At 53.4% G+C, this 23761-nt stretch overlaps 5 protein-coding genes and 1 pseudogene across 5 annotated transcripts; 3 read left to right on the top strand and 3 right to left on the bottom strand.

Moving 5' to 3' along the window:
- Positions 1 to 5024: 5024 nt before the first annotated feature.
- On the top strand, positions 5025 to 7520 carry SAPIO_CDS0200 (annotated as a pseudogene; the record flags this gene model as incomplete).
- Positions 7521 to 9059: 1539 nt separating this feature from the next.
- SAPIO_CDS0199 (uncharacterized protein) lies at positions 9060 to 10048 on the top strand (the record flags this gene model as incomplete). Its single annotated transcript, XM_016783037.1, has 2 exons — positions 9060 to 9278; positions 9377 to 10048. 2 exons carry the CDS (start codon positions 9060 to 9062, stop codon positions 10046 to 10048), a joined length of 891 nt encoding a protein of 296 aa, XP_016646670.1.
- Positions 10049 to 10307: 259 nt separating this feature from the next.
- SAPIO_CDS0198 (uncharacterized protein) lies at positions 10308 to 11955 on the bottom strand (the record flags this gene model as incomplete). The annotated part of the gene is made up of 4 exons (XM_016783036.1): positions 10308 to 10511; positions 10594 to 11118; positions 11195 to 11376; positions 11520 to 11955. The coding sequence occupies 4 exons, from the start codon at positions 11953 to 11955 to the stop codon at positions 10308 to 10310; spliced, it is 1347 nt and encodes a 448-aa protein (XP_016646669.1).
- Positions 11956 to 13310: 1355 nt separating this feature from the next.
- On the bottom strand, positions 13311 to 14236 carry SAPIO_CDS0197 (rRNA-processing protein efg-1; the record flags this gene model as incomplete). Its single annotated transcript, XM_016783035.1, has 2 exons — positions 13311 to 13798; positions 13918 to 14236. 2 exons carry the CDS (start codon positions 14234 to 14236, stop codon positions 13311 to 13313), a joined length of 807 nt encoding a protein of 268 aa, XP_016646668.1.
- Positions 14237 to 14962: 726 nt separating this feature from the next.
- On the top strand, positions 14963 to 18349 carry SAPIO_CDS0196 (WD repeat domain-containing protein; the record flags this gene model as incomplete). The annotated part of the gene is made up of 5 exons (XM_016783034.1): positions 14963 to 15542; positions 15600 to 16229; positions 16313 to 16867; positions 16935 to 18225; positions 18322 to 18349. The coding sequence occupies 5 exons, from the start codon at positions 14963 to 14965 to the stop codon at positions 18347 to 18349; spliced, it is 3084 nt and encodes a 1027-aa protein (XP_016646667.1).
- A 626-nt stretch (positions 18350 to 18975) lies between these two features.
- SAPIO_CDS0195 (uncharacterized protein) lies at positions 18976 to 22521 on the bottom strand (the record flags this gene model as incomplete). The annotated part of the gene is made up of 2 exons (XM_016783033.1): positions 18976 to 19250; positions 19317 to 22521. The coding sequence occupies 2 exons, from the start codon at positions 22519 to 22521 to the stop codon at positions 18976 to 18978; spliced, it is 3480 nt and encodes a 1159-aa protein (XP_016646666.1).
- Positions 22522 to 23761: the final 1240 nt, after the last annotated feature.

The following is a 23761-nucleotide window of genomic DNA, read 5'->3' as shown; positions in this document are numbered from 1 at the left end:
TGTGTAACAAACCCACCGACCTGAGGCTGGTTTAAGGAGGTGAACCTGCGGGTGAAGTATCGGAATGGGCCGATGATATATATCTTGTATGCTATTCTCTCCCCTTTCCCTCTGCACGATGAGGGATGGACTCGGAGTTTGTGAGGAGATACGCGACGAGAACGAGGGAGCGAGAGGAATGTGTGACGCCTATCATCCGATGACCAGCCCAGGCCTGAGCCGGATTGACCTTCTTTTGGCCCGTGGCGATGGTTTTCCTCCTGTCTCTCAGGTCAGGCTGATTTGGGTAAGTTTGTTATATTTGATTGGGCCGAGCTAATTTGCTTCCTTAAGATGGCAAGGCAAGGCAAGGATAAAGCCACAACGCCATCGTCGAAATCTGTAAAAACCCCCAGATTGACGCCAGGACTGCTTCATAGACGCCTCCTCCACAACCACACGTTGGCTTCATCGTGACCCCGTTGCCGCGCCTTGCATTGAGGCGCTTCGCATGAAGGCTTGAAAATAAACATTAGCAACTAAATTGTTTGTCTTTATTCTTAGTTCTTCCATTTTTCTGGGTCTGTCCCGACAAGGCCGTGATCCGTGATCCCAGAAGAGAAGATTAAAAGAGAGCCACAATGTTGGTAAAATGGATGGGTGCCCAATCCAAACCCCTGTAATGCACAGCGCTCCCCTTTGGATGGCAACTCGGCGGCGGCATTAGTCCTGATTCGAACAAAGGTCACGCCTCCTGCAGGACGCGAGCCCCCTTGCCTTGGGTTTATCTGCGATCCATTGTTTCAGAAGTTGGGTCGCCCTTTTAGCGTCTGGCGTTGGTACGTACTATGAGGAGTAAAAATAGCGCCCTTGAATCAATTGATGATTTGATGACTGCGAAGAGGGCGGAGGTCACGAAGTACCTGACAGTCCAGGGGATCCCTGGTAGATGTATCCACGCCGTGCCTGGAGTGTAGTGCTCACGGTCCAACACTGGAAGGGCGGGGAGTTATCGATTTGATGTTCTCACTGGCAGTCTGACTCGATGCCCATCAAGATATTCTTAGCAGCGCACTAGAATGTCTGGGGTACCGGTTCGGTGAATCGGCCCTTGTAATGAGAATTCGAGTCTCATTCAATACAATTTCTTTACAAGATTATGCGCGAGTCAACTGGTCAAGTTTACGAAAGAGATGGGACAAGAGTATCGGAAATCGCCTGGCCTATTATTCCTGCCATTAGCTTGGGGTGTTCACGCACCTGAAGAAGGCCTTCCAGGCCCTCATCCAGTAAGCGCTGCGAAAACGGTTATGGGGTCTTGCTCGTGGCGAAAGATGCGAATTTACAGCCACGATCAGGCACGACACGATGCCAATTAAACCGGGTAACGGACCTGCCCGAAGTGCAGTCGCTGGTAACCAGTCGGTTCTCAGCTGCCCTTTCCCAGCTGCGAACGAACGCGCATATGGAAGAAATACTCCTGGTTAGAATAAGAGCGCCTTATGGTTGAATGTGGCAATGACGGTCTGCAAGGTCCCCTCCGATGCAAAGGTTTGAATCCGTCAAATTTCGGCTTTTGTTTCGAGCCGGAGGGTAATCCAGAAAATCACAGGCAGGTCGCAGGGTTCTAAGGTAGGCTGTGCCTTGGGAGAACCATGGGTGACTGCCATTTTTAGGGACTTTGCAGGTGAGCCAGCGGCATGTGGAAGAGATTGATCAAAATGTCACTGACTGACTGTCACAAAGGAGAGAACAATTGAAAAGAAAATTACACGGGTAGAGTGAAGAAAATCGAAACGGTGAGGCATCAATAACATTTTGATGTACATTGGATAATACGAGAAACGATTGACAGTGGTTGACGGTGAAGATGTCGAGTAGCTTCCAAAATTGCAATTGATCAATCTGCAACTGGGGATCGTAAACACCGCAATTAATATATCGTTCTTCGACGTTTCTCACCAAAAACCTCTTGATCAACTTGAAGTGTCCTCTTTCATCAAGGCCTTCGTGTACACGAAACAGGCAGTGATTGCCTCGTACAGTGCAGATCAAGCTGTCAAGATCCACAAGAGGGGCAGGCACACTGGAGTTGGCACTGTAAACCGTTCCGTCTTCTCACTCGTGAGCAAGGAGGCAAAGTACCATGATACATGCCACTTTGTACCTTTTGATTTCAGCTATAATTATTCCGACCGTGGTACGCTATATTTGCCCCTTCATCGCTGATTGGTAGCTTATTGGCGCCGAGGTGCTGGTGTACTCTATTTATAGATTGGCGCATGTTTCGCAAAACCGCTCACCAGTAAGAATGCCCATCGAGGCGGCATTCGATGCATTTTGAATGGGCTGCCTTGCATAGGCACCAATGGATGCCTTTCTTGGCTTGCCACTGTGCAGCGGAGGAAGAAGCCCATCATTTGATGGTCTTCCGGTCGGTCCTGCTTGAATCGGCATCCGTACGAAGTAAGCACCGGTCCGTAATTTTCGAATATGTTCCCCGAGGGCGGGTCCTCACAAATTCTCATGGGGAAATGAAGAAGTGCAAGGTTTTGAATAATCTTGGGACATGGTGATGTTGCCCAGCGCTGGCGAGGATTGAAGCTTGAAATAGTATCAATGGTGCCATGTCCAGTTCTGGCCGTACTTCGTACTTCGTACTTCGCGCAATACCCCGAGATTTACTTCGTACTTCAGCGTTCTATTTCAGTCCTCATACGACGCTAGGAAACCACTACACTAGAACAAACCGAAGAGTAATAACTACACTGCTAACAGTGGTGGAGAGAGGCCCCGTAGTGCTTATATTACGCTAGTGTAGAGCACATCACAGTGCTCATGCACCTAGTCGAGCCGTTGCCTCTTCTGGATAGCCGCTGAAAGGTTAACCCGTCGCAGGATCTGTGAGAGAAAGACGCCCAGCTCCTGAGCCCCTGATCGCGTCTACGAAGTATGAGGTCTCTCGGGCGAAAGCCAATTCAGGTCTGCTTGTGGTCAAGAATTAAACCGTTTCCCATTGATGTCCTTCCCTTCCTTGCTTTCTCGTCCGTTAGAAGACACTTGAGAGTCGCGACTGTACCCCGTGCTTGTATCCCGTCCGCACACTGTTGTTCCGGCAAGTGTTGGAGCATGAGGATGAGTGTTCCTTCCGTGGCTGTTTCGTCGGTGTTTCTCCCACTGTGTCGGAACTTGTCTCTAATTCTGTGTTGCTACTGTGTTGCTACGGAGTTGGTACTTTGGGCCAGGGATCTCGTTTCGTCCACTCCCCTCCTTCCCTCCCCTGCTCGACTCCGTAACGCTGCTCCTCCCTGTTCCCCTGTTCCTATTCACCTCTTCATGTTGGTGTTGCTTCTCCCACCGACTCCGTCCAGTCTATTGGCCTCTTTCGCGCCTTCCGCCTCCGCAATCTGCCAGTGACCTTGACCCTTTCAGTGGCTGAATCGCCATGATTCACTTGAATCCTTCCTCATTCTGCTCCACCGTTTCGGCTGTACGTCCCGCCTCTTACTTCAAGTACCTCAGTAACCTCAGTAATTTGCACCCACAATCCGTTCTTTCCAAGTCCAATTGTACCCCCGTACCCCCGTACTTCGTACTTGCTGCTTGTTTGTACTTGTAGTTTGTACCTCGCCCGATCGAGCAAGCGCCGCCCATTGGCTGGTGCTTGTGCAGGAGCAGGAGCCCCCCAAACCCCCAACCCCAAACCCTTGCCTTCCCTTTCCCAGTCAGACCCAGTCCAGTCCTCTAGTCCCATTTCGAGGTTTCCTTGCGCCCCAGGGAAGGCACACCCCGACTTTCTAGTCCCAGTCTCTGGTCTCGTCCTTCTGTTGTCTGGTCCGTTTCTTCGGCTGTAGCATTCGACGTTGCAGTCAGTGGTAGTGCGAGCACATCCACCAGTTTCAATCCTCCATGTTCTTCTCCCACTTCAACTTGTAATACTTCCAACTCTTCAGCTCAAACAAAATCTAAGCGCCGCCCGCACAACCTCATCTCCCTTTTCCTTCTCAACACCCCCCCTTCTCATTTCGAGATTCTATTATTCCTTTCCACTCCCGACTGGAGAGGATGATAGCATTGTTTTAGCCTTCTTCGCCTGCGATTCGAGAATAGCGCCATGTACTAGGAGTTTGTCGACAACCATCAATCCCTCTCTTCTCTTCTCTTCTCCTCCCCCTCCTCCCTCGTCGACCCTCTCCTCTTATCCCCTTTCTCGATCCCTTCCTCTTTCTCCTCGAGGAGCCAACCCGGCCCGACTCACTACGAACCAACGAGAAACCCGCCGGGCGGCACAGCATAATCTGAGGGAACGACTACTGGATCTCGCGCAAGAGTCCCCGTTGCTGAGCCAGAGGACCTCGTCACTCATTTTTCGTCGTTTCGAATTCTACTTCCGATTTCTTTTATTCCCTTTTCATTCGACTTTGCGCTCTTTATTTGCGTCGTTCGACTGCTTCTAGGAATCACGGATACAGTCGTTGCAGACCATCCAGGATCCAGCAGCGCTGTCCTCTCACACACACACGAAGCCAACCACCATAACAACCTCACAAAACCACATGCAACTTCACCTCTAATTCACCTGTCGACGCGATTTTCTCTTTTTTTCACCGGCCGGTTATCTTTTTCTCACCACTAGTCTTTCGCATAATAATTCTTCCATTCGTATAATCGGTCGAAATCCCATAATCTAATTGTTGTGTTACTGGTTGTTGCCGACTCGAAACACATCCCGCGATCGTCTACCAGCCTGCCGCCCGCCCTCGTCTGCTTGCGACACCAACCTCCCCCCAACCAAACAATCGTCACAAGCAAACACGAAGAGGACAAAAAACAACAACAGCAACAACAACCGAACAACTTGGGGGCCCGCCAAAGGAAACTCCAACCCATTGTGTTTCCTTTCTCCTTCCTTCCCTCCCATCACAATTCAATTTTCCTTTCTTCCCCCGAGTTGGAACAAGACAATGCCGTCTGCTGCTGCTCGGAGGTTCTTCGAGGATCAGATACCCTCTTTTATGTCAGTGTTTGATTTGGACGCAGAAACAATGGCAGACCGCGATACCGTCACGGTCGTCGACCCCAAATTCATCGCTGTCGAGCCCTCGTGTGCTACTTTACCCAAGCCACCGCTTTCGGGTCAAGAACCAGCCCTTCGACCAGCCGCCATCCCCTCGGATCCCATTCACAAACACCACGACAGCACATCCACACAGGCTTCAGAATCGGCAGACTCGTCGCCTACCACCACCCTTTCCACGGCGGATTCCTCGCCCCTCTCAGACCCTTCTCCTTCTTCGTCCCCAGACTCTCCCGTCAACCTAATTCCCCTCTCATCCTTCCCAGGCCCTAGCTTTGGCGGCCTTCCGTCTACGCTATCATCTCTTACCGTTACCGACTTCAATAATACTGAGCGCCCCATGACCTCGCCCTCGCCGAGACGCGCGCGTAACATGAAGGGCCTCTCGATCCAGCCCCCCTCCATTTCCTCTTCTCTTCTCTCCGAACCTGCCTCGCCTTCAACGACGTTCATAAAGCCCAAGATTCCGCCCATGAAGAAGCGGCCTAGTCAGCTCAGCCTCAGGACGAACACGTCGGATCTAGCCATGCGCAACACCACTCTCGAGGTACCTAGCTCGCCAGCGATGCCGCCTATCCTGCAAAGGAGAGCTCTGAAGCACTCGGCTTCAACCCCCCATATGCTGGCCGGATTGAAGTCGTCGACTTTCGGACCCCCTGGCGGCATGACCTTCCCCAAGGTTCTGGAGCGCAATGAGACGGGGTTGTCCGAGGTTCTAAGGCCCAGCAAGTTGAACATTTGCGGTCCTCTCGACGCCACTATTGCCGAGGAGGGCTCGCCCATCAGGACGCAGATCGCCAACCGCGGCGTGATTGATTTGGTGCATTTGAAGGACGAAAGCGAGAACAACGAGGACCAGAAGTCCCCGGGTTATCCTAACGGCCCTATTGCCATTTACGACGATAATGTCTATCTCTACTTGGAGCCGACCGCCGAGGAGGCTTCCAAGTTCGATCTTGTAATTAATGTCGCGCGTGAGGTAAATAACCCCTTCACAGTGACGAAGACGACGACGTATGGCGCAGCTGGGTTGGCGAAGGAGGATGAGGACGTCAAGATGGAGATGCTGCTTCCTGCTGAGGCCAAACCGGCGGATGACAGCCCATACCCTGACACGGCCCTTACCGACGCCAGCTTCAAGACTGCCTTCGAGTTTCCTCCCCCTTGTGCAGATGAGAACATGGGCGACATCACCCCCACCACGCCCAAGGCGATAACCACGCTTCTCCCGCCACCCCAGCCCCAGCAACCGGAGTACATCCACATGCCTTGGGATCACAACACGGATATCTCGGTAGATCTGATGTCTTTGTGCGAACGCATCGAGAAGACGACCAAGGAGGGCAAGAAGGTGCTCGTGCACTGCCAGCAAGGCGCTAGCCGATCGGCCAGCCTCATTATTGCCTACGGCATTTACAAGAACCCTGAACTCAGCGTCAACGACGCCTACTACGCGGCGCAATCCAAGAGCCGCTGGATTAGCCCCAACATGAGGCTCATGTACTGCCTCCAAGATTTCCACAAGGAGATGACGTCGAAGAAGAGGCTTAGCCCCGGATCGGCTCTCCGACAACGGTCTGGAAGGAGTCCGACGAAGCACAGGTTAACCCTCTCGGCCGACGCGATCGATCTCTCCGCCGCTAGCGCCACCAAGACTCCGCTCACGGCGCCCTTGCCCGGCGAGGACGACGAGGACGACGCTCTCAGCCCCGGCAAGTGTGGTTCGGCGCGTCAGCGAGGTAACTCGACCCCCGGCAGCGGCAACCAGGCCATTTCACCAGGCCCGTCATCGGCGCCTTCGACTTTTTCGTGGAACCAGCCCGAGGACGAGAAGGATCCCGGCAAGCCTGGCCGCTTCAACTTTGATGATGTCATTCTCCCCCACCCACCGGCACCACTGGGACCGCCTCCTGCTCCCCCCAAGATTGAGGAGCCCAGAGTCGTGCAGACGGAGTTCAACCTGAGGCCGCTCGACATTTCGAAGCCGCCCCCTACTCCCGGCTTTGGAGGTTTTGGTGGTTTCGGAGGAGGTTTCGCGCCGCGCAGCTTCGACTCTCACGGCACCTTCGGCTTCTCTGGCCTATCTTTCCAGCGCCCGCTGGATGACCGATGGAAGTTGGAGGAAGAGGAGGGTCAACACCAGCAGCAGCAGGTCCCGCGCCAGCGAGAGATTACCATCTCCGTCCCTTTCATCGACGACACGGCTCTCATGTCTCCGCGTGCCGAAGCGATGACGAACAACCCCCTCCGCGACCCGGTGATGCACTTTGGCTCTTCGCTAGGAGGCATGCGGTTTGTCGAGTCGCCGCCTACGCCCACTGAAGGCCTCTTTAGCCCAAGGCAAACGATGTTCCCACGGGATCCATTCGCACCATTTGGTCGCCCACCTCAGGTGGCGGATCCGCGGAGTCCCCCCACGAAGGGTGAGACACCAATTGTGAGGTCGATTGATGAGATTTTGTAAATGAAAGCAAATCTTTTGGGAGACTTTGTTTTTTTCCTAAGAGCCAAAAGATGATTCATTTAACCCAATTTCACCAATTGGACCTGAACACTTTATTCCTCCTTAAATGGGCAACCATGGAAAGGTTGGCCCTGTGTATGTTACATGCGGTGTGGTTTACAGTCTACGAACGCGATATATCCCCTTGGCATTGCGTTTTACAAAGCAAAGTTTCCTTTGTTAATTTTTTTTTCTCCTTTTCGGATCATGATCAAAGCAAAAAAGGGAAAGGAGGAGGGCCAGTGACCGATATGTCATGGCAAATGCAATGTTCGGAATGGCATTTTCAGGCGTTGTAGGGGGTTTCCATTCCAAAGCCCTCGTTTCTTTTCTTTGTTTTCAAGGGGGGAGTTTTGATGTCCAGTAAGCTCTTACTGAGGGCGCCTTTGGGCTTTTCTGATATTGCGATGAGAAAAAGTAAGGGATGGAGGGATGGGAATGGTATGGAATGGAATGGACATCAGGGGCGAGTAGGGGAGTCTCTGTTTATTGGAGGGGGTTTATAACATACATTCTCTCTCATTCAGGTTCCTCGTTTTCTCGTTTATACAGGTCTGATGATGACTACTTTTTGGTGCCTTCTTGATCCCTTTTCTGTGATGTGATGTGTCTCTTAAGTATTTTAGAACGAGAGCCTTTTGATGGTGGCCTTGTGAGTCCTCGGTGATCCCAGCCCCCTTCGACTTTGATACTCGGAAGAATCGCCCATACCGATTCCCTCGGAAGATCCTGATTCCCCCCTCACACTGCTGAATTTTCCTTGGACGAGGCTGATTTCTTGACGATGACGTCTCTGCCAAGCCAGACCCTTCGAAGATGATCGAGCCTGAGGATTAGGATTACTTCCCATCGATGACCGAGGTCTTCGCAGAACCAAATTCCAGTTATGCAGCTCTATTCCCGAGTACGAGTCGCAATGAGTAGAGCATATTAAACCTAGGGCTGGCGTGGCGCAAGCTTGACGACGGACTCGAAGGAGGTAAGCGTCAACGGCGGCGTTCTGAGTCTGCGTCGGCGAAGTGACTCAGCCCAGTTGAAGATTTGGGGTTCAGAAACATTGGAACTTTTCAGCCGCAAGCGCACTTCGACGCCGCGCCTATAATTCTTTATTTAACCCCACACTGTCGCACTTTGACGACGTCAACATCTATCGAATCTCATCCCACCGCGAAAAGACGACTTGTTTCTTTTAATTTTGCGTATAAGTTTTATGGGAATCGGCGAGAGAAGAGAAAGTTGTTTTTCCGATCCTCCTTGCCTTTTATTTGATATATTCCCGGCTTACCTTGCCCTGGGGAAGCACCAGAGAGAGTTTCGCCACGAAAGAGAGCGTTAAACCGTCACACTCATCCAAGTGATTCCTCAAACGAAGGACCTACGAAAAAAATTCCACATCTACAAAAGAACAGCTTACCGAACGAGGGGAAATACTCTCCGGGTACCCGTTTTATCGTCGAGCCTTTTAAGAGAGAAGGAACCCTAGGAAAGAAAGGCAAAGATATGGCGGATACGACTAAGCTCGAGGAAGGAGCCTACGCTAAGGCTGAGAGGGGCGAGGGTAGGAGTGGTCGCGGACGGGGTCGAGGACGAGGAGGCGGCGGTGGCGGGATGAAGAGGGAGGTGCAAGTGTCCAAGGCGCTTTCGAGGCTCTTGAGGCATCAGGCTGAGAATGCGGGGGTGAAGCTTGATGAGAGTGGGTATGCCGAATTAGACAAGGTGGTGAGTATTCTTATTCTTTCTCTCTTGCTTTTTTTTTTTTTTTTTTTCCATTTCTCTTTCTTCAAGTCTAATCTGAGGGGTTGTGCGTTTCTTTGTAGATGGCCTGGCAACCTCTCCGGTCTCTCCAAGTAACATTCGAAGACATATCCACCGTCGTCCAACAAAACGACAAACAGCGCTTCTCCATGCTCCCCAACGAAACCACCAACCCCTCTCTCGACAGCACATCGACCGACCCCTCCCACTGGCTCATCCGCGCCAACCAAGGCCACAGCATCGCCCTATCCTCCTCCGCCCTCATGCAACCCATCACCCTCGAGTCCCAAAACGTCCCCGAAGTCGTCGTCCACGGCACCTACTTCGCCTTCTGGCCCCTCATCGTCGAATCCGGCGGCCTGAAGCCCATGGGGCGGACGCACGTGCACTTCGCCACGGGGTTACCGGGCCCGGGGGCGGAGGTCGTTTCGGGCATGAGGAGGGATGCCGAGTTGTTGGTTTATGTCGATGTGGAGAGGAGTTTGAGGGATGGCGTGTTGAAGTGGTGGGTTAGTGAGAATGGGGTCGTGTTGACGGAGGGTGGTGACGATGGGTTGGTGCCGTTGAGGTATTTTAGGGAGGTTGTGGGGAGGAGGACGGATGTCGGGGTTTTGGTGAAGGATGGGGAGGTTTTGGGGGGGTTGCCTGAGGGGGTTAAGGGGGTTGTGCCGCCGGGGAAGGGGAGGGGGAGGAGGGGTGGCGGTGGTGGTGGACGGGGAGGGAGTCGGGCGTAGAGAGGTTTCGGTGGGAAAGAGAGTGTGTGTGTGTGTGAGAGAGTGAGGAATTCACAGAAGAGAGCACGAGCAATACGGCATTGAAGAGCGAAATATAGATTCACCCAAGGATGGCTGTATTAAAGCGAGAATACCAAAGTGGTTTCTACCTGACAGCGGGTTCGGAGTTGTTAGGAACTCACGAATCATCAACTTGAGATGAAGAAAGAAGTAAATAATCAGTCTTGAAGTGCCCGAGAGCTAGAAGGAGGAAGAAACCTCAAGCGCAGAACATGGTCGAATCGTCATCCTTCCTCCGGTCCCTCTCATGCTGCAACAGCCATTCTAGCACACGACTGGCGGCAGCCTCCTTAGCAGCCCCTCTTGTGAGAATGGAGTCCACATTTCCCAAACCCTCGGGGAGAAGATCGGAATCCTTCCCAAAGTCGACGCGTACGTCGTAAAAATTAGGCATATTATCACTCTAAAATCACTGTTAGCCCCTCAAAAGTCTAAGGTGAACGGCCAAAACAAAGGGGGAAAAGAAAAGGGAAAGAAAAACGTACTGGTGTAACCTCAAAATGTGGGTATCGAAGCTTCAATCGATCACAAGCCTTCAAAACTTGGTCAATCGCATCGGGCTCGTCGTCGAACTCGTAGTTCCTCTTTCGGTTACTTCTGCTGCTGCTTCTACTGGGGGATTTAGTATGTGGCTCGTCGGTAACATCGGTCGGGATCGGGGTCGGGGGCTTAGCGTCGGGTATACTGACGGCATCAGTCGACATGAGGACGTCGGCGTCGAGCTTGGCGCCGGCGTCTTCGGTCTCCGCTTCGATTTCGACTTCGGCGGCGGCGGGAGCGGTCGTCGGGACTTCGGCGGTAGTCTCGGGAGCCATGGGGGCAACTGGAGCAGCCGGGGCGGTTGTGGGAGCCGCTGTGGAAGTAGAAGGAGCGGGAGCAGGAGCGGCGGTCGCAGCGATCAACGCGATGGCATTAGCCGGGTGGAGGACCTCCTGATCCTGGAACTTCAAGGGCTTCGCATTGGGGGAAAGGGAATTTAGGGCGCTCTTGGAGGCGTACTGCTTGGCGTCCTACGAAGAAGGGAAGGAGATAAGTGTTACGTGTTGAGTGGCAGCGATTTTAGAGAGAGAGGGAGAGAGTCCTTACCTTCTTCGAGCTAAAGCACGGCACCTGACCGTCGATGAGCCCGGACTCCTTGCAAGGGAACCTCTTCCTCTTGTCGGGGAGGTCACAGAAGCAGCCCCATTTTGTCTGGATCTTGGGACCCAAGTCGTCGACGGTGAAGAAAACGAAGTCGGGCCTGGCCAAATTCTTGACGGTCGTAAAATCTGCCGAGTTTCCCTCATTAGCATCCCCTCCAAAAAGAAAAAAAAAAAAAAAGGAAAAAAAGAAAAAGAGGAATGAATCGGGGAGGGAGGTTATAAGAGTATCGATCTTCATCGTCTTCTCTCCCGCACCCACCGTAACTTACTAAGAAGCGTCGAGACCCAATCGGCCTTCTCATAATCGGGGTCAACAGCCCGTCCAACCTTGACGTGCGTGGCAATACCATCATCGCTGACGAGGATAGCCTTGGGCGTTCCTTGCTCCGAAGCCTCGTCGCGCGAAGTGCGGGCCGACAACTTGGCCTCGGAACGAAGCGGGGACTTGGACCGCCGGCGCTGAGAGGACGTGCGGCGCTGGGCCTCTTGAGCCACGAAGCGCTGCTGGCCCGCCGAGGGGTCCCGCTGGTCCGAAATAGTAGATTCTGCCTGAGGGGGCATGGGGCAGACGCCTGGGACGAGGATGTTGAGGGCGCGGCGCTCCATGAGGGTTAGAGGGGCGGGCTCGCCATTTTCTTTCTCGTAGACTTCCTTTTTGTGGATCCAGTGCTTGATAATGTTCCACGAAACGGTATTGAGCTTCATGATGATGGTGTTTTCGAGATTAAACGAGATGGAAAAGGATGAAAGAGGGGAGGTTTCGAGGGTGATGAGGGTTCGGTCGAGGAACAGATGAAGGGATGGGAGATGAAGAGGAGAAGAAAAGAGGAAAGGAAGTGGCCTCGAGGGGACTATATATATAGAGAGAGAAATAGGCAGGAGAGCTAGGGTCTGCGCCCCAGGTTGGGTGCTGGCCGCGTGAGAGAGGTAGAAGTTGGATTTCACGATGTGAGAGCGGGTGGAGAGGTGGAGTTACTACGGCCGCTGGGCCTCCCAGCGTGCAGCAGCAGGAATCAATGCCGTTGGCTTGTGAGTGACTATATGAAGTAGATAAAATAGGGTCGTATATTCTGGCCTGTGAAATGTGATTGATATTAATGATATATGTGTGTAGATGAATCTGGTATTTTCTTAGTATGAGAAATGAGATAATGAGATGGTCATAGAATTGAGGTTGAAGAAGACTTGGTGAGGCTGGCAGTGGAGGCGTGAAAGTGTAAAAGTGTGCAAGTGTAAGCTCCAAATCTGTCGATTTAACCTCACCTGGTGACGTGCACTGCCAGCTTCAACAGCTCCTCCTCCATTCCCAATAGAAATACTCTAAGGCTACATACATATACAATCTGGCTATGGCTTAGACTGCGTTCAATCAAAGTGATCTCAATGGGTAAGCAAAGGATGCCTGCAGCCGGCCTGGGTGGCACAATGGAACCACATGCAGAAGGCCAACCTTGGCCCTGTAGGAATCTCTAATTGGGTGTGGAAGAGGTCTGTCAATCTTCTTTGCGAAGGACTCTAAATATAGACCTTCTCGGGACGGGTTTGCAGCGTTTGAGGTTAGGTCCCGGTGGGATCAGACTTGATCCGTTCTAGAATTGGGCTCATTTGAAGGTGTACAGGCTGTCGCAAACCTGGTGTTGATGGAGATAGATCACCCGGGGGCTCGAGGTGCATGGGAATTACCGTTGATTTGATCGATGTATCAAATATCAAATATCAAATGTATTATAAGCCAGAACAGAAGCGCTATTTGTAAAAGCGACGCTCATAGTCTCGTCAATGCTAATATGTAACCTCCTTTCAGAAACTCGCTGCCATGCAATATCTCTCACTTCTCCGCCTGCAAGTCTATCCTCCCAAACGGTGTCCGTCGAAGAATAATACGATGTGGGCAAAGGCTAAAAAACAATAAGAATAAAAAAAAAGAAAGGGTTCCCCGCTGTACACACGTCCACAACACGGCTTGGCTACTCATCCGAGAACCAAACCTCCTCGTCCGTCTTCCTTAGCAATTGGCGTAGTAGGCCACCATTCAACGCGATGAACTGCCTGTGAAATTCCTATTGCTCAAAGAACCCATCGCTTCCGCTCTCCCCCTCACTCTCCTCTACCTCCATCTCGTCGTACTTGGATTTCTTCTTCTTCTTCGACGCCGTCTCCACCTTCTTCGACTTACTCGAAGATGTAAAAGACCTCGAGCTATCCAAGTCCGTCGTGCTCGCGATAGCTCCGCCGTCAGGATTACGGTCGCGAAGCTTCTCCAGCGCGCGATCGCCCTCCTCCAATGCCGTCTCTACCTCTTTCCACATGGGTGGTCTCTCGGCGTCTAGTGCTGCTTTGGCCGTAGGCGTGGTCTCGTCGGCCTTGGGTCCCTTTTTCGGGTAGATGCTGATGTAGGGTTCTAGGAAGGGGAAGTATTTCGTGTAGGCGAGGTCGACTTCGGCGACGTGTAGCTTTTTCTTAAGTTCTTCGGTGTCTTCGTCGTCTGATGAGGTTGCTTCGACTTTGCGCTTGAGCTGCTTGACTAGACGTTCGGCTTTTTGTCTCTCTGAATACATGCACCATGCGGTGGTTAGTCAATGGCTTTATGGATTGGGAAAATGGGACCAAAAAAAGATCCTCCTTGTCAACCCAACCAGAGAAGAAAGTTCAGAAAAAGGCACTTACCGAAGAACCGCACCATGTGGTACCGCTTGATCATCTCGCTCCTCTTTTTCCGATACGCTTTCTCCTCAATCGTCGCCTGGTGCGCCACGAGCTCCCGCTCCAGCTCAATCTTAATGTCCGCGGCTATATCATCATCCCTTTGGAGTCGGCGCTGTATTGTCCTCACACGCTTCTTGAGAGCATTTACTGAACCTTCCTTAGACTTGCTCTTAGGCTTGCCTCCGAAACGCTTCCGCTTAGTCGGCCTCGAGGAGGTAGTCCCGCTGTTGTCGAGGGCTTCGGGTTTCTCCATCTCAGAGAAGGACCGCTTAGAGGCCATTGGTGTTCGGTTGGATAGAGGGGATAAGCTCTATTCTTCTCAATAGTGACGTGCGTATTAGTGGCCAGGAGGGATTAGGGTCGCTGGAGTCGATTTCAAAGTACACCTCGAAGTTATCAAGATCCAAACCAATAGTTCATGAATTAATTGATGCATCGTCCAACTTTTTTTTTCTTTTTGGCGGGGCCGTTCTTTATCAGTAGGAGCTTATCGTGATCACGTGAATTCACAGCTCAACTGCTGGGGGGACTGAGCTTCAGCTTCAAGCATCGATCTACACACCTTCCAGCCAAAGTTGTTAGTGAATTAATCAACTTCGTCTGACGGAACCATTCTTCCAATATCTACGTCAATGAAACTCTAGCGACTGAGAGTGTGTGAAATCGAATTTCCAGCGCGACGCGAATGTTTCGAATTGGGAAGCGTGGTGGATCGTTGACTTCCACCTCTCTCTATGGCACCACCACTCTGAGGAGTCCGACCTCCAGCATGGTAGCGATTCTCATGTCCTAGCCGTCCCATTCATATTCCAATCGTCCTCATTGCTACTTAATCCGGGTTTCAAGAGCGGTCTCTCCAAATTTCCTGTCCTCTTCCTCGGGGCTCTCATCGATTATCGATTATCCCGATAAGAGGGGCATTGAGAAAGCCCCGCAGACCAGAGCTTGGTCCATCTCATAAAGCTCCCATCTCCCTGACGTCCGAGAAGCCCCTTTCTTGGCTCCAATGGATCGCCCTGAGCCCGGACTGGTCAAGTGGTCTCCGAACCCCGACCACGAGAGCTTCATCCACATAAACCTTCAGCATCGAGTCGTCCAGCTCTATAAGCCAACGGGCCACGCACGCCATGGTCGGTTCGACTATGAGCGACTCTCCAAGCACGATGACTTTCCAACACTCACAACCTTTGACTGGTCTCCTACCACTCCCGGTCTGCTGGCCGTGGGGACTGGCACGGGAATTGTCAATCTGCTAAGGATAGATGACAATTCTAATGCCTACATCGAGCTCGGTCTCAAGATGACCCGAACCTGTCAGGCCGTCGCCTTCAACACCCAAGGTCTTCTAGCTGTCGGGTTGGACCGAGTGCGCATGGATCAGTGTCTTCATATATGGGACGTTAATCGGCTATCATCACTTCCGCAGACTTTCTCCGGATTTCCCCAGGACTTTTCTCCCTTTGCTGAATCGGTGACGCGCTTGGAGCCGAGTGTTTCCGTATCGAGTATTAGGTTCTTTGAGGACAGTCCCCAAACTCTTGTCGTGGGTATTAAGGCCCAAGGTTTGCGCATACACGATCTTCGAGGTGAGTTTGTTATATGATAGTTGGCCTGGGAGCCCTGCTTACACGCTTTTTATCTAGACCCGACTAGCGTTGTAAACTTTCAAACAAGATGCAATAACAACCTCTGCATCGACTATGCCGACCAAAACTATTTCACGTCGTCGGCTCTAGATCACCCCGGTGTCATGATTTGGGACCGCCGCGCTACATCTCGCGCAGTCGCATCTCCATCCTACCTTCAGGCGATCGACGAAGATGAGATCCCCTGGGGCAGCGCCCTGCGGCTATCCCAAGTCATAGAGATGGAGGCTCAGCCGTCGTTAAGCGACAGCAAGCATTCGTTTATCCGATCGCTGCGATACTGCCGTGACCAACGAGGACTCCTTGCCGTGCTAACTCGTACCGGGCAGCTCAAGGTTCTCAACACCAAGAAGGAGCTGGCCACTCCTGACTCAGAATTTGGAAGTAGCCCCGAACTTTTGTCCCTTAACAAGTCTCATGAACTGGACGTGTTGAATTCCTCGTCCGCGAGGAAGAGCGACCGCATCGTTTCTTGTGACTGGATAACGGTTGGATCCCCTGTCCTGAGGCCTAGGTTGCTTGTTCTGCGGGCGAACGGTTCCTTTGACATCCTCGAGCAACCATCGTATACTTCCGACTACGTGTACAAGTTGACGCCTTGGCAAGCTCCTCACCGCGGCCTTCAAGGTTAGGCCAACCACTACCCCCCCTTTTTTTTTTTTTATTAACTCATTATTATGATTCTGATTCTGACTGTCCCGCACTTGTAGACGGAGGTCCATATATGGACTTGATGCACTTCGAACCGTCACAAGCTCCCGATATCCTCGGCCCTCTCTTAGTAGATCAAGCTCTGAGTGACGTTCCAATATTCGGGGATGATCGAGTAGACATTGCCTCTGTTGTCGAGGAATCCACCAACTACTCGCAACTCCCAGGCCTCGTTGAAGACTTGAACGCTCAAAAAGCCTCTCTCCCCGACTCATTGACAAAAGCATCTACTACTGCCGAGAAACTTCGCGCGCTGCGTGCCTATATCAAAGAGACCGCTCCTAAACCTGAGCCGAAGAAATCGACCGACCGCTTGGCTGATGCGACAGCCGACCTGTCGCTTTCGGTCACTGGCCCTCCTACTAACCGCGAACTGCACGATGAGCTTCTATCCACACTCATCGAGGCAAAGGGATTGCCTTCAGAGGCTCGAGCTGTGGTTGACCATGTCATGCTCCTCCGCGCGAAGGAGAAGTATCTGTTTAATACCACCATCAATAGAGCTGTCGTAGATGATGATCTGTGGGTTCGGTCCCTTTGGCTTTGGATATCTGGTACGTGTTCTTGCCCTGTAGCTCTTACATTGAATTTTTTTTCAGTGTACTAACTCGGAAGCCCTAGATGCGGAGGCGGCTGCTGAGGATGGAGGGATGGTGGCCAGTCCCCTAGACCTTAGTTATCTTGGCGTGGCCACCGTATGGATGAATGATCTTGGCCAGAAGCCCTCGCTAAGACTACTCGACGGCGCGAAACCCCCCGACGGCGGCGGTTGGGAGAATTGCATCGGTGCTGTCTGCCAGAGGCGACGCGTCCCCGAGTTCGAAGGTGTCAAGACAAAGAGGCCGTTCCATAGGCAGCTTTGCCTAGACATTTGCTCCTGGGGCATGTACGAGGACGATGAAAACGGCAACCTCATGGAGCCGGCGCCCGAGTACCCCACCACGGTACACACGATGGCGACGGCCAAGGCGCTGTTCAGGGGAAACACGCAGCAGGCCATCCGGATCCTGAAAAAGGCCAGCGGCACCCACCCGGAGCTCCTCTTCGTCTCCCTGGCCCTCCAACTCGTCGGGAAAGGCGGGGACCGCGAGCTCGCCAAGGAACACCTCGACTTCGACGAGGCCGTCGCGTCCAAGACGGACCCTTACCTGCGCGCCATATCGTCGCTCATCGCCACGGGCGACTGGGCCGCCATCGCCAACCAGAAATCTTTACCTCTGGCCGATAGAGCCTACGTGGCCGTGCGGAACCTGCCCGACGACGAGCTCACCGAATGGCTGGCGGAGCAGGTCGACACGGCCGTAGAGGGCGGCGACGTTGAGGCTATCGTGCTCACGGGCATCACGGAGCGCCTCGTCGACGTGTTTGCCAAGTTTATCGAGAAGTTTAATGATTTTCAGACGGCGACGTTGGTCATGTCCATCTGCGCTCCGCGCTATATCGACGACTATCGGTGTCTTGCGTGGCGGAATGCGTATCGCGCGTACCTCCAGCGGCATAAAGCCTTTTTGGAGCGTACGAAATTCGAGGTCGAGAGCACGAAGCGGAGCAAGCGCCACGGAAGACCAACCGTCAAGCCTCCCTCTCGCCAAATCGCCCTGCGCTGCGTATACTGCGACGCAGAAACAAGTCTAGCCCGCCTCGACGCCCCCCACCAACATCTCCAACTCCAACAACAATCCTCTACCACCTCCTCCACCGAGCAACAGCAGCAAGTCGTCCAACAACAGCTACGAAACCCCCTAATGGCCACAAGCGTAAACGCAGGCGTAAGCTGCCCCAACTGCGGCCGCCACCTGCCCCGGTGCGTCGTCTGCCTCGAGGTCGTAGGCGTGCCGCGCTCGGACCGGCCCGAGATGAACCCGGATAGCGAGGTGAGGCTGGCGGCGCGGTTTCCGACGTTCTGTTTGCGGTGCGAACATGTGCTGCATTTGGATCATGCGCGGATGTGGTTTGGGCGGCATGCGGAGTGTCCGGTGCCGGAGTGTCGGTGTAGATGTAATTTTAGGGCGAATCCGGAGTTGAATTATCGGTAGGAGAGCAGAATCTTGTAAATTTTAATGAGGAATATCTTTTTATACATTTTTTTTTTCTTCACTTCGTTTGTGGGAGTTTGGTCTTCAACGTGAGAATTTGTATCGGCAGCTAGATTTCAGCTTCAATGATATATATCCGACATGCTTCTAGAAAAACGACAGAAATATAATATCCATTCTATGTTCATATCCCCATCCATGCTCCAAGCAAAAAGTTCCATCATAACTCGCGTCCCAATCTACCAAAGACTATGTTGAAAAAGAAAACAGTCTAACGTATGTCAAAAACAAACCAGTGTATTGGAAGTTTACACAAAAAAAAACCCTCCCAACTTCTCCCATCCACCGTGTATAGGTATAGACAGTGCAATGCCCTCCCGTGTTTCTCCTTCAAAAAAAAAAAAAAAAAAAAAAAATCCAAGGGAGGTTTCTGTATGAACCCCGAAACCGATATGCCATGTTATGAGAACTCATGCCAAGGGGGGCTAAAGGAAAAAAGCCATGCCTCCCCCCCTTAAAAATGCTCAAATATTTCCAACGAAGAAAAAAAAAAAAAGAGAGAAAGAAAGAAAACTCCCTTCTACTCTAGGTAGAAAGCGAAAGTCCAGAACCAAGAGAACCAAAGGTTACTCCTCTCCCATCCCCATAAACCAGGGATGATTCAAAACCTGCTCAATCGTATACCGTTTCTCAACATCCCGATCCAGCATGCACCGCACGAGATCGATGCTCTCCTCGCTAATGGTAAACGGCACGCGCAGGTCGCGGTCCATGATCTCGTCGATGCTGTAGAAGGGGTTCTCCTTGTAGATGATGGTGTAGAGGAGGATGCCGAGGGCCCAGACGTCTTGGGGTTTGCCGCCGTATGGTTTTCCGGCGAGGACCTCGGGGGCGGCGTAGTCTGGACGAAGTTTTAGTATATAAAAAAAAAGAACAAGAAGAACAAGAGAGGGAGAGGGTATCTCACCTATCGTGCCGACAAAGACTTGAAACGGCCCGCTCTTAATATACGCAGCGCTCCCAAAATCAATCAACTTAATCCTCCCCTCTCCATCCAAAATAACATTCTCATCCTTGATATCCCTATGCACGACGTGCGCCTTCGTATGCAAATGATGCACCGCCCTCACGACCTGCACGAAGATGCTCCGACACTGCGCCTCGTCCATGTTGGCCCGCAGCTCGATGTAGTCGAAGAGGTCCATGCCGGGGAGGCCGTGGGGAACCATCTCGATGTAGTAGTTCGTGTCGTCCTCGAAGAACGCCTCCATCTCGACGATGTTGTCGTGCCGGAGTTCCGGGCGTCGGAGGTAGTCGAGGACGTGGATCTCGAGGGGTACCGTGCCGAGGCGGCGGTCACGCGTCCAGGTGTCGACGAGGATGCGGCGCTTTGTGACGTATTTGAGGACTACTTTTTGGCCTGTCGATTTATAGCGCGCGAGTTTGACTTGGCCGTAGGCGCCTTGGCCCATTTCCTCGAGGATGATGAAGTCATCGATGGTCTTTTTGCGTTGGTGCTCAACGGCTCTTGAGGCTGGGGTCTTCTCTGGTTTAGGCGTTGATGGCCGCGAGGTCCCTGTTAGCTTCGCCGCGGCGCTGCGCGCGACTTCCCTAAGCTGCCTCGTAATGTTGGATGCCGTCGTCCCCGCATACATGGGAGATGTTCCCGTCGTCGTCGCCGTGGGAGCAGCCGTTGTCGCAGCCAACGCAGTCATCGCCGGTGAGGTACTAAGTTCCTCGGCCCTTCTCGACTCCTGAGAGACGCCACCACTGCCGATTTCCTTCGGTATAGGCGCTGCGATTTGCCCCGGTGTCGGCTGGTGCAAGGGCGTCGATGTGCCAGATACCACGGGGCCCTTGGTCGAGTGCAGATGCCGCGAGTACGTGACCCACAGCGCATACACCAGTTCCGTCTCCGCAATGGCGCTCTCATCTTCTTCGTCGCCCTCCGATGATCCGTCACCACCTTCCCGGACAATCGCCGACCCGTTCCTACTGGGTTGTCGCTCGCTCTGCACGACTCTCATCTGCACATCGATCCGCAGCGATGCCCCGTCCCGATGCTTAGCGGGGACGCCTTCCGGCCGGAGGAACGCTGCCGCAGCATCGGTGCGGCCTTCGCGGATAGCCACGTAGGTCGACGCCTTGCGAAAGTTATGCTCGGGCACCACGATGCCGTCCACCATTTCGATACCGTCCTCCTCGGTCAACATCCCCAGGATCTTGTCAAAGTCCGGAATAAGCGCATTGATGGACTTTCCGTCGGGCCTCTCGTATCCGAACAGTGCGCCACAAAAAGCGGCGTTGGAGCTCTTGATGGCTAGATCCTCCGGCGACACGACGATGATGCCGGCGATGTGCGGGAAGCTCGACACGCGGAGCTGTCGCTGGCCGCGCACCTGCTCCACGGTGCAGGGGATGCTGACCGTCTCGGCGTGCGGGCAGGTAAAGTATCTCCTCTTGGCGGCCTGGGCAAAGTCGACTTCGCCGGTTCTCGGGTCGATTCCCTGACGTGGTATCCTCGGGATGAGCTTTCCGATGTCGGCGCCCGGCTCGATGGCGTCTGCGCCCCATATCGCCTCGGACGCTCCAGTCACTTCCTGGACGACGCCCTCCTCCTTGAGCGTTATGTGAGCCACGTCTTCGTGGATCTCCTCCAACACCCATATTAGCCCGACTCTCTTTTCCTTGACCCATAGGCTAGCTGACCCGGTCGACCCGTTCCGTTTCTGTATAGGTATCACGTCGCCGCAGATAAGGACTCCTCTCGACTGGCTGTTCCGGTGACGAGGACTTCCCTGCGCCCCGGAGGCGGGCGTCGGCATGCCGCTGTGGACCGTCCTAGAACGTCTGTTATTCAGAGATTTGCGGGGCTGCGATCTCGAGTTCGGCTTGCTCAGCAGCTGCGCCGTAATCCCCGTACGGCCACCAAGCAACGCTGAAGCCGCCGATGACGCAGGAGTAGACGCTGGCTGATCGCGAGTGGTACCACTGGCGGTGTTGTCATCTCCTGTGTTCTGCAGCAGCTTCTTCTCGAGCCACGATCGCCTCTCCTCCTGCACGACCTCGAGGATGCCCATCTTGCGCACTTCGCCCTTGGTGACGCCAAACACAAGACACGCCAAATCGTTGGCGGCGAGTATCGTCCATGGGGGCTGCGCTTCCGTCGTGAAGATGGCCTGGGTGGCGGGCACCCACCGAGACGAGTGGCCGTGAACCACGGAGCCTAGGGCGCTCGGGAAGCCGGCCGCGGATACGCTATGCGCAGCCAAGGGAGACAGGACGGGCTCTCCAGACCCCACTAGGAAGGGCTGCGCTAGGGTATCTATGAGCTTCTCCTGGAGGGAGACGGGGAGTGTATCGGTGAATGTTCGCTTGAGGAGGGCGGGCTTCGTGTCTAGCTCGGTTCTCGAAGGCGCGGCGCCGTCTTTGGTCGATTCGGCTCGTGATGTTTCTGGCGCAGGGGGTAATGTTGGCGGTTGGGATGTTTGGGATGGTTGTCTACTGCGCCCAGATTCGTCGCCATCGCCTTTTTCAAGCGCAAGTTCCTTCCTGGCTCCAGTATCGGGTTCGGGTAATTGCGCAAGATCGGTCGGTGAATGCAGTCGGGCATAGGATTCGGGCTCGGCAGTGAACTCCTTCTCAAACACGTTCTCCCCCGAAACACTCGGGGGCCCCGTTAAAGGGCCAGCCATTGGTGACAACCCTGGGTGAGGTAAGTTGCCGGCGCCGACAAGCTGGGCCTTGGCAAGAAGCTCGAGCATGCTCTGGGCCTCTACGTCACCGTCGGCTCTCGCCTGGGCGCTTGCTATCCCCGCGGTGGAGGTGGCGGAGGTCCAGTTCATGTGGTCCTTCATGTACTCGAGCGATCGTTTTATCACATTTTGGCGGTTGTGCAGGTATTCTTCGGAGAGGTGGGCGTAGGAGAAGGAATGGAGGGACTCCGAGGGGAACTTGGATAGGTCTTCGGTGAAGGTGGGCGACTGGGCGACCGGCGATCGTGGGGTAATTTGGCCGGCTTGGGGAGGGAGGCTTAATGATGTTGAGCGAGAGGGCCCCACAGAGGGGCTGCGCGATGACGCGTTCGAAGGGAGGCCGGGGAGTCGGATGGTGGGTTGTTGTCGGATGCGGCGGAGACCTGACAGGCCAAGGCCGTGGTCATGATCGGTCATGATGGGAGATCTGGACAGGCCACAGTCGGGCATTTTAGTAGGGGAGAACTGGAAAGGCGAGGCAGGGCAAGCGCAACCAAAATATGCACTACTGCATCAAAGAAAGGCATGCAAAGAGAGAGGGGAATAGAGGGTTGGTGGGGTTTAGAGACTAGTAACAACAATGAATGAAGCATGAAAATGGGATGGAGAAAAAGTGGACCAACCTTGTAAGAGCATCATAGTCGAGAGCTGTGTGGGCATCGAAAGAATATCTGTTCCTTGCCGGCTCCCTTCGCTCGGTAGGCACGGAGAGATTCCCGGCGCTTCGATTTCTAGGTAGGGAGGGTGGGAAGGAGGGTGAGAGGGAGAGCTGGAGCCCCCTGGAGTGAGCTCGGGCATTATTATCTGTTGAGTTTTTGGCGCCTATCATGGTAGCCTTGGTGTCAGCTCTGGGAAGATGGCAGCTCTGGGAGGGTAACAGTGGTAAGCTGAGAGCGTAATCCATCCAACTCCACAAAGGGAAAGGCGAGAAATGCGAAGTTCGGGGGGGCAGGAGGGGGAGGGGGAGGGCAGGTGAGCTGAGGACCGGGGGACTTAAGGACCGAATACTCAGGGGAGGATGGGGGGCTGACGGACCATTATTGCTGTCTTTTCCATGAGATTCGACCATACTTGGAGGCAGGGTTCGATGGTTGCCTGTGCTCCCGAAAGACTACGTGAACAGACGGGCGTGGTCGTCCGCTGCCTCGCAGATATCGGTGAGGGGCTTTTTGTTGCTTCTCTTGGACCAGGGGCAAGCAGCAGGCAAAGGAAGTTTGTTGGCAACGAGGTAAAACGATTGGACCCAGGATTGGGGGAATGGAGATGATCCGACCCTGCTTGTGGTGAAGGGACCGATCTTATTTGTCGGCCGACGGATTTAGAGTTGGGGAGATTAGGTTCGGGCTCGGCCAGGCTGGGTCGACCCTTTTGAACCTTGAACTCGGTGAAGTCGAATCCGATTGATGTTAAAGTGTAGAAATAGTAGAAAGGCTGCTGGTAATAGGCGGGGCGGACGAAGAAGGATCAATGCAAGGATGCAAAGATGCAAGGATGCAAGGAAGCGGCACGCAGTGTTGTAGTCTATACCCAGTACTTGTGTGGATATATATAAGTGTATCAATGATTCAAGACCTCAACGGTGGATGCACCAAGGTGTTATTGGAGAACTGGCAGGGCTGAAGTTCTGGAGCCTTGGGGTTGTCGGAAGCGTTTGCTG

This window comes from Scedosporium apiospermum (genome assembly GCF_000732125.1).
Source record: "Scedosporium apiospermum strain IHEM 14462 chromosome Unknown SEQ_SAPIO_0011, whole genome shotgun sequence".
Classification (NCBI taxonomy): Eukaryota; Fungi; Ascomycota; class Sordariomycetes; order Microascales; family Microascaceae; genus Scedosporium; species Scedosporium apiospermum.
The sequence above is the reverse complement of the archived record's forward strand: the minus strand, read 5'-3'. Positions and strand labels throughout refer to the sequence as shown.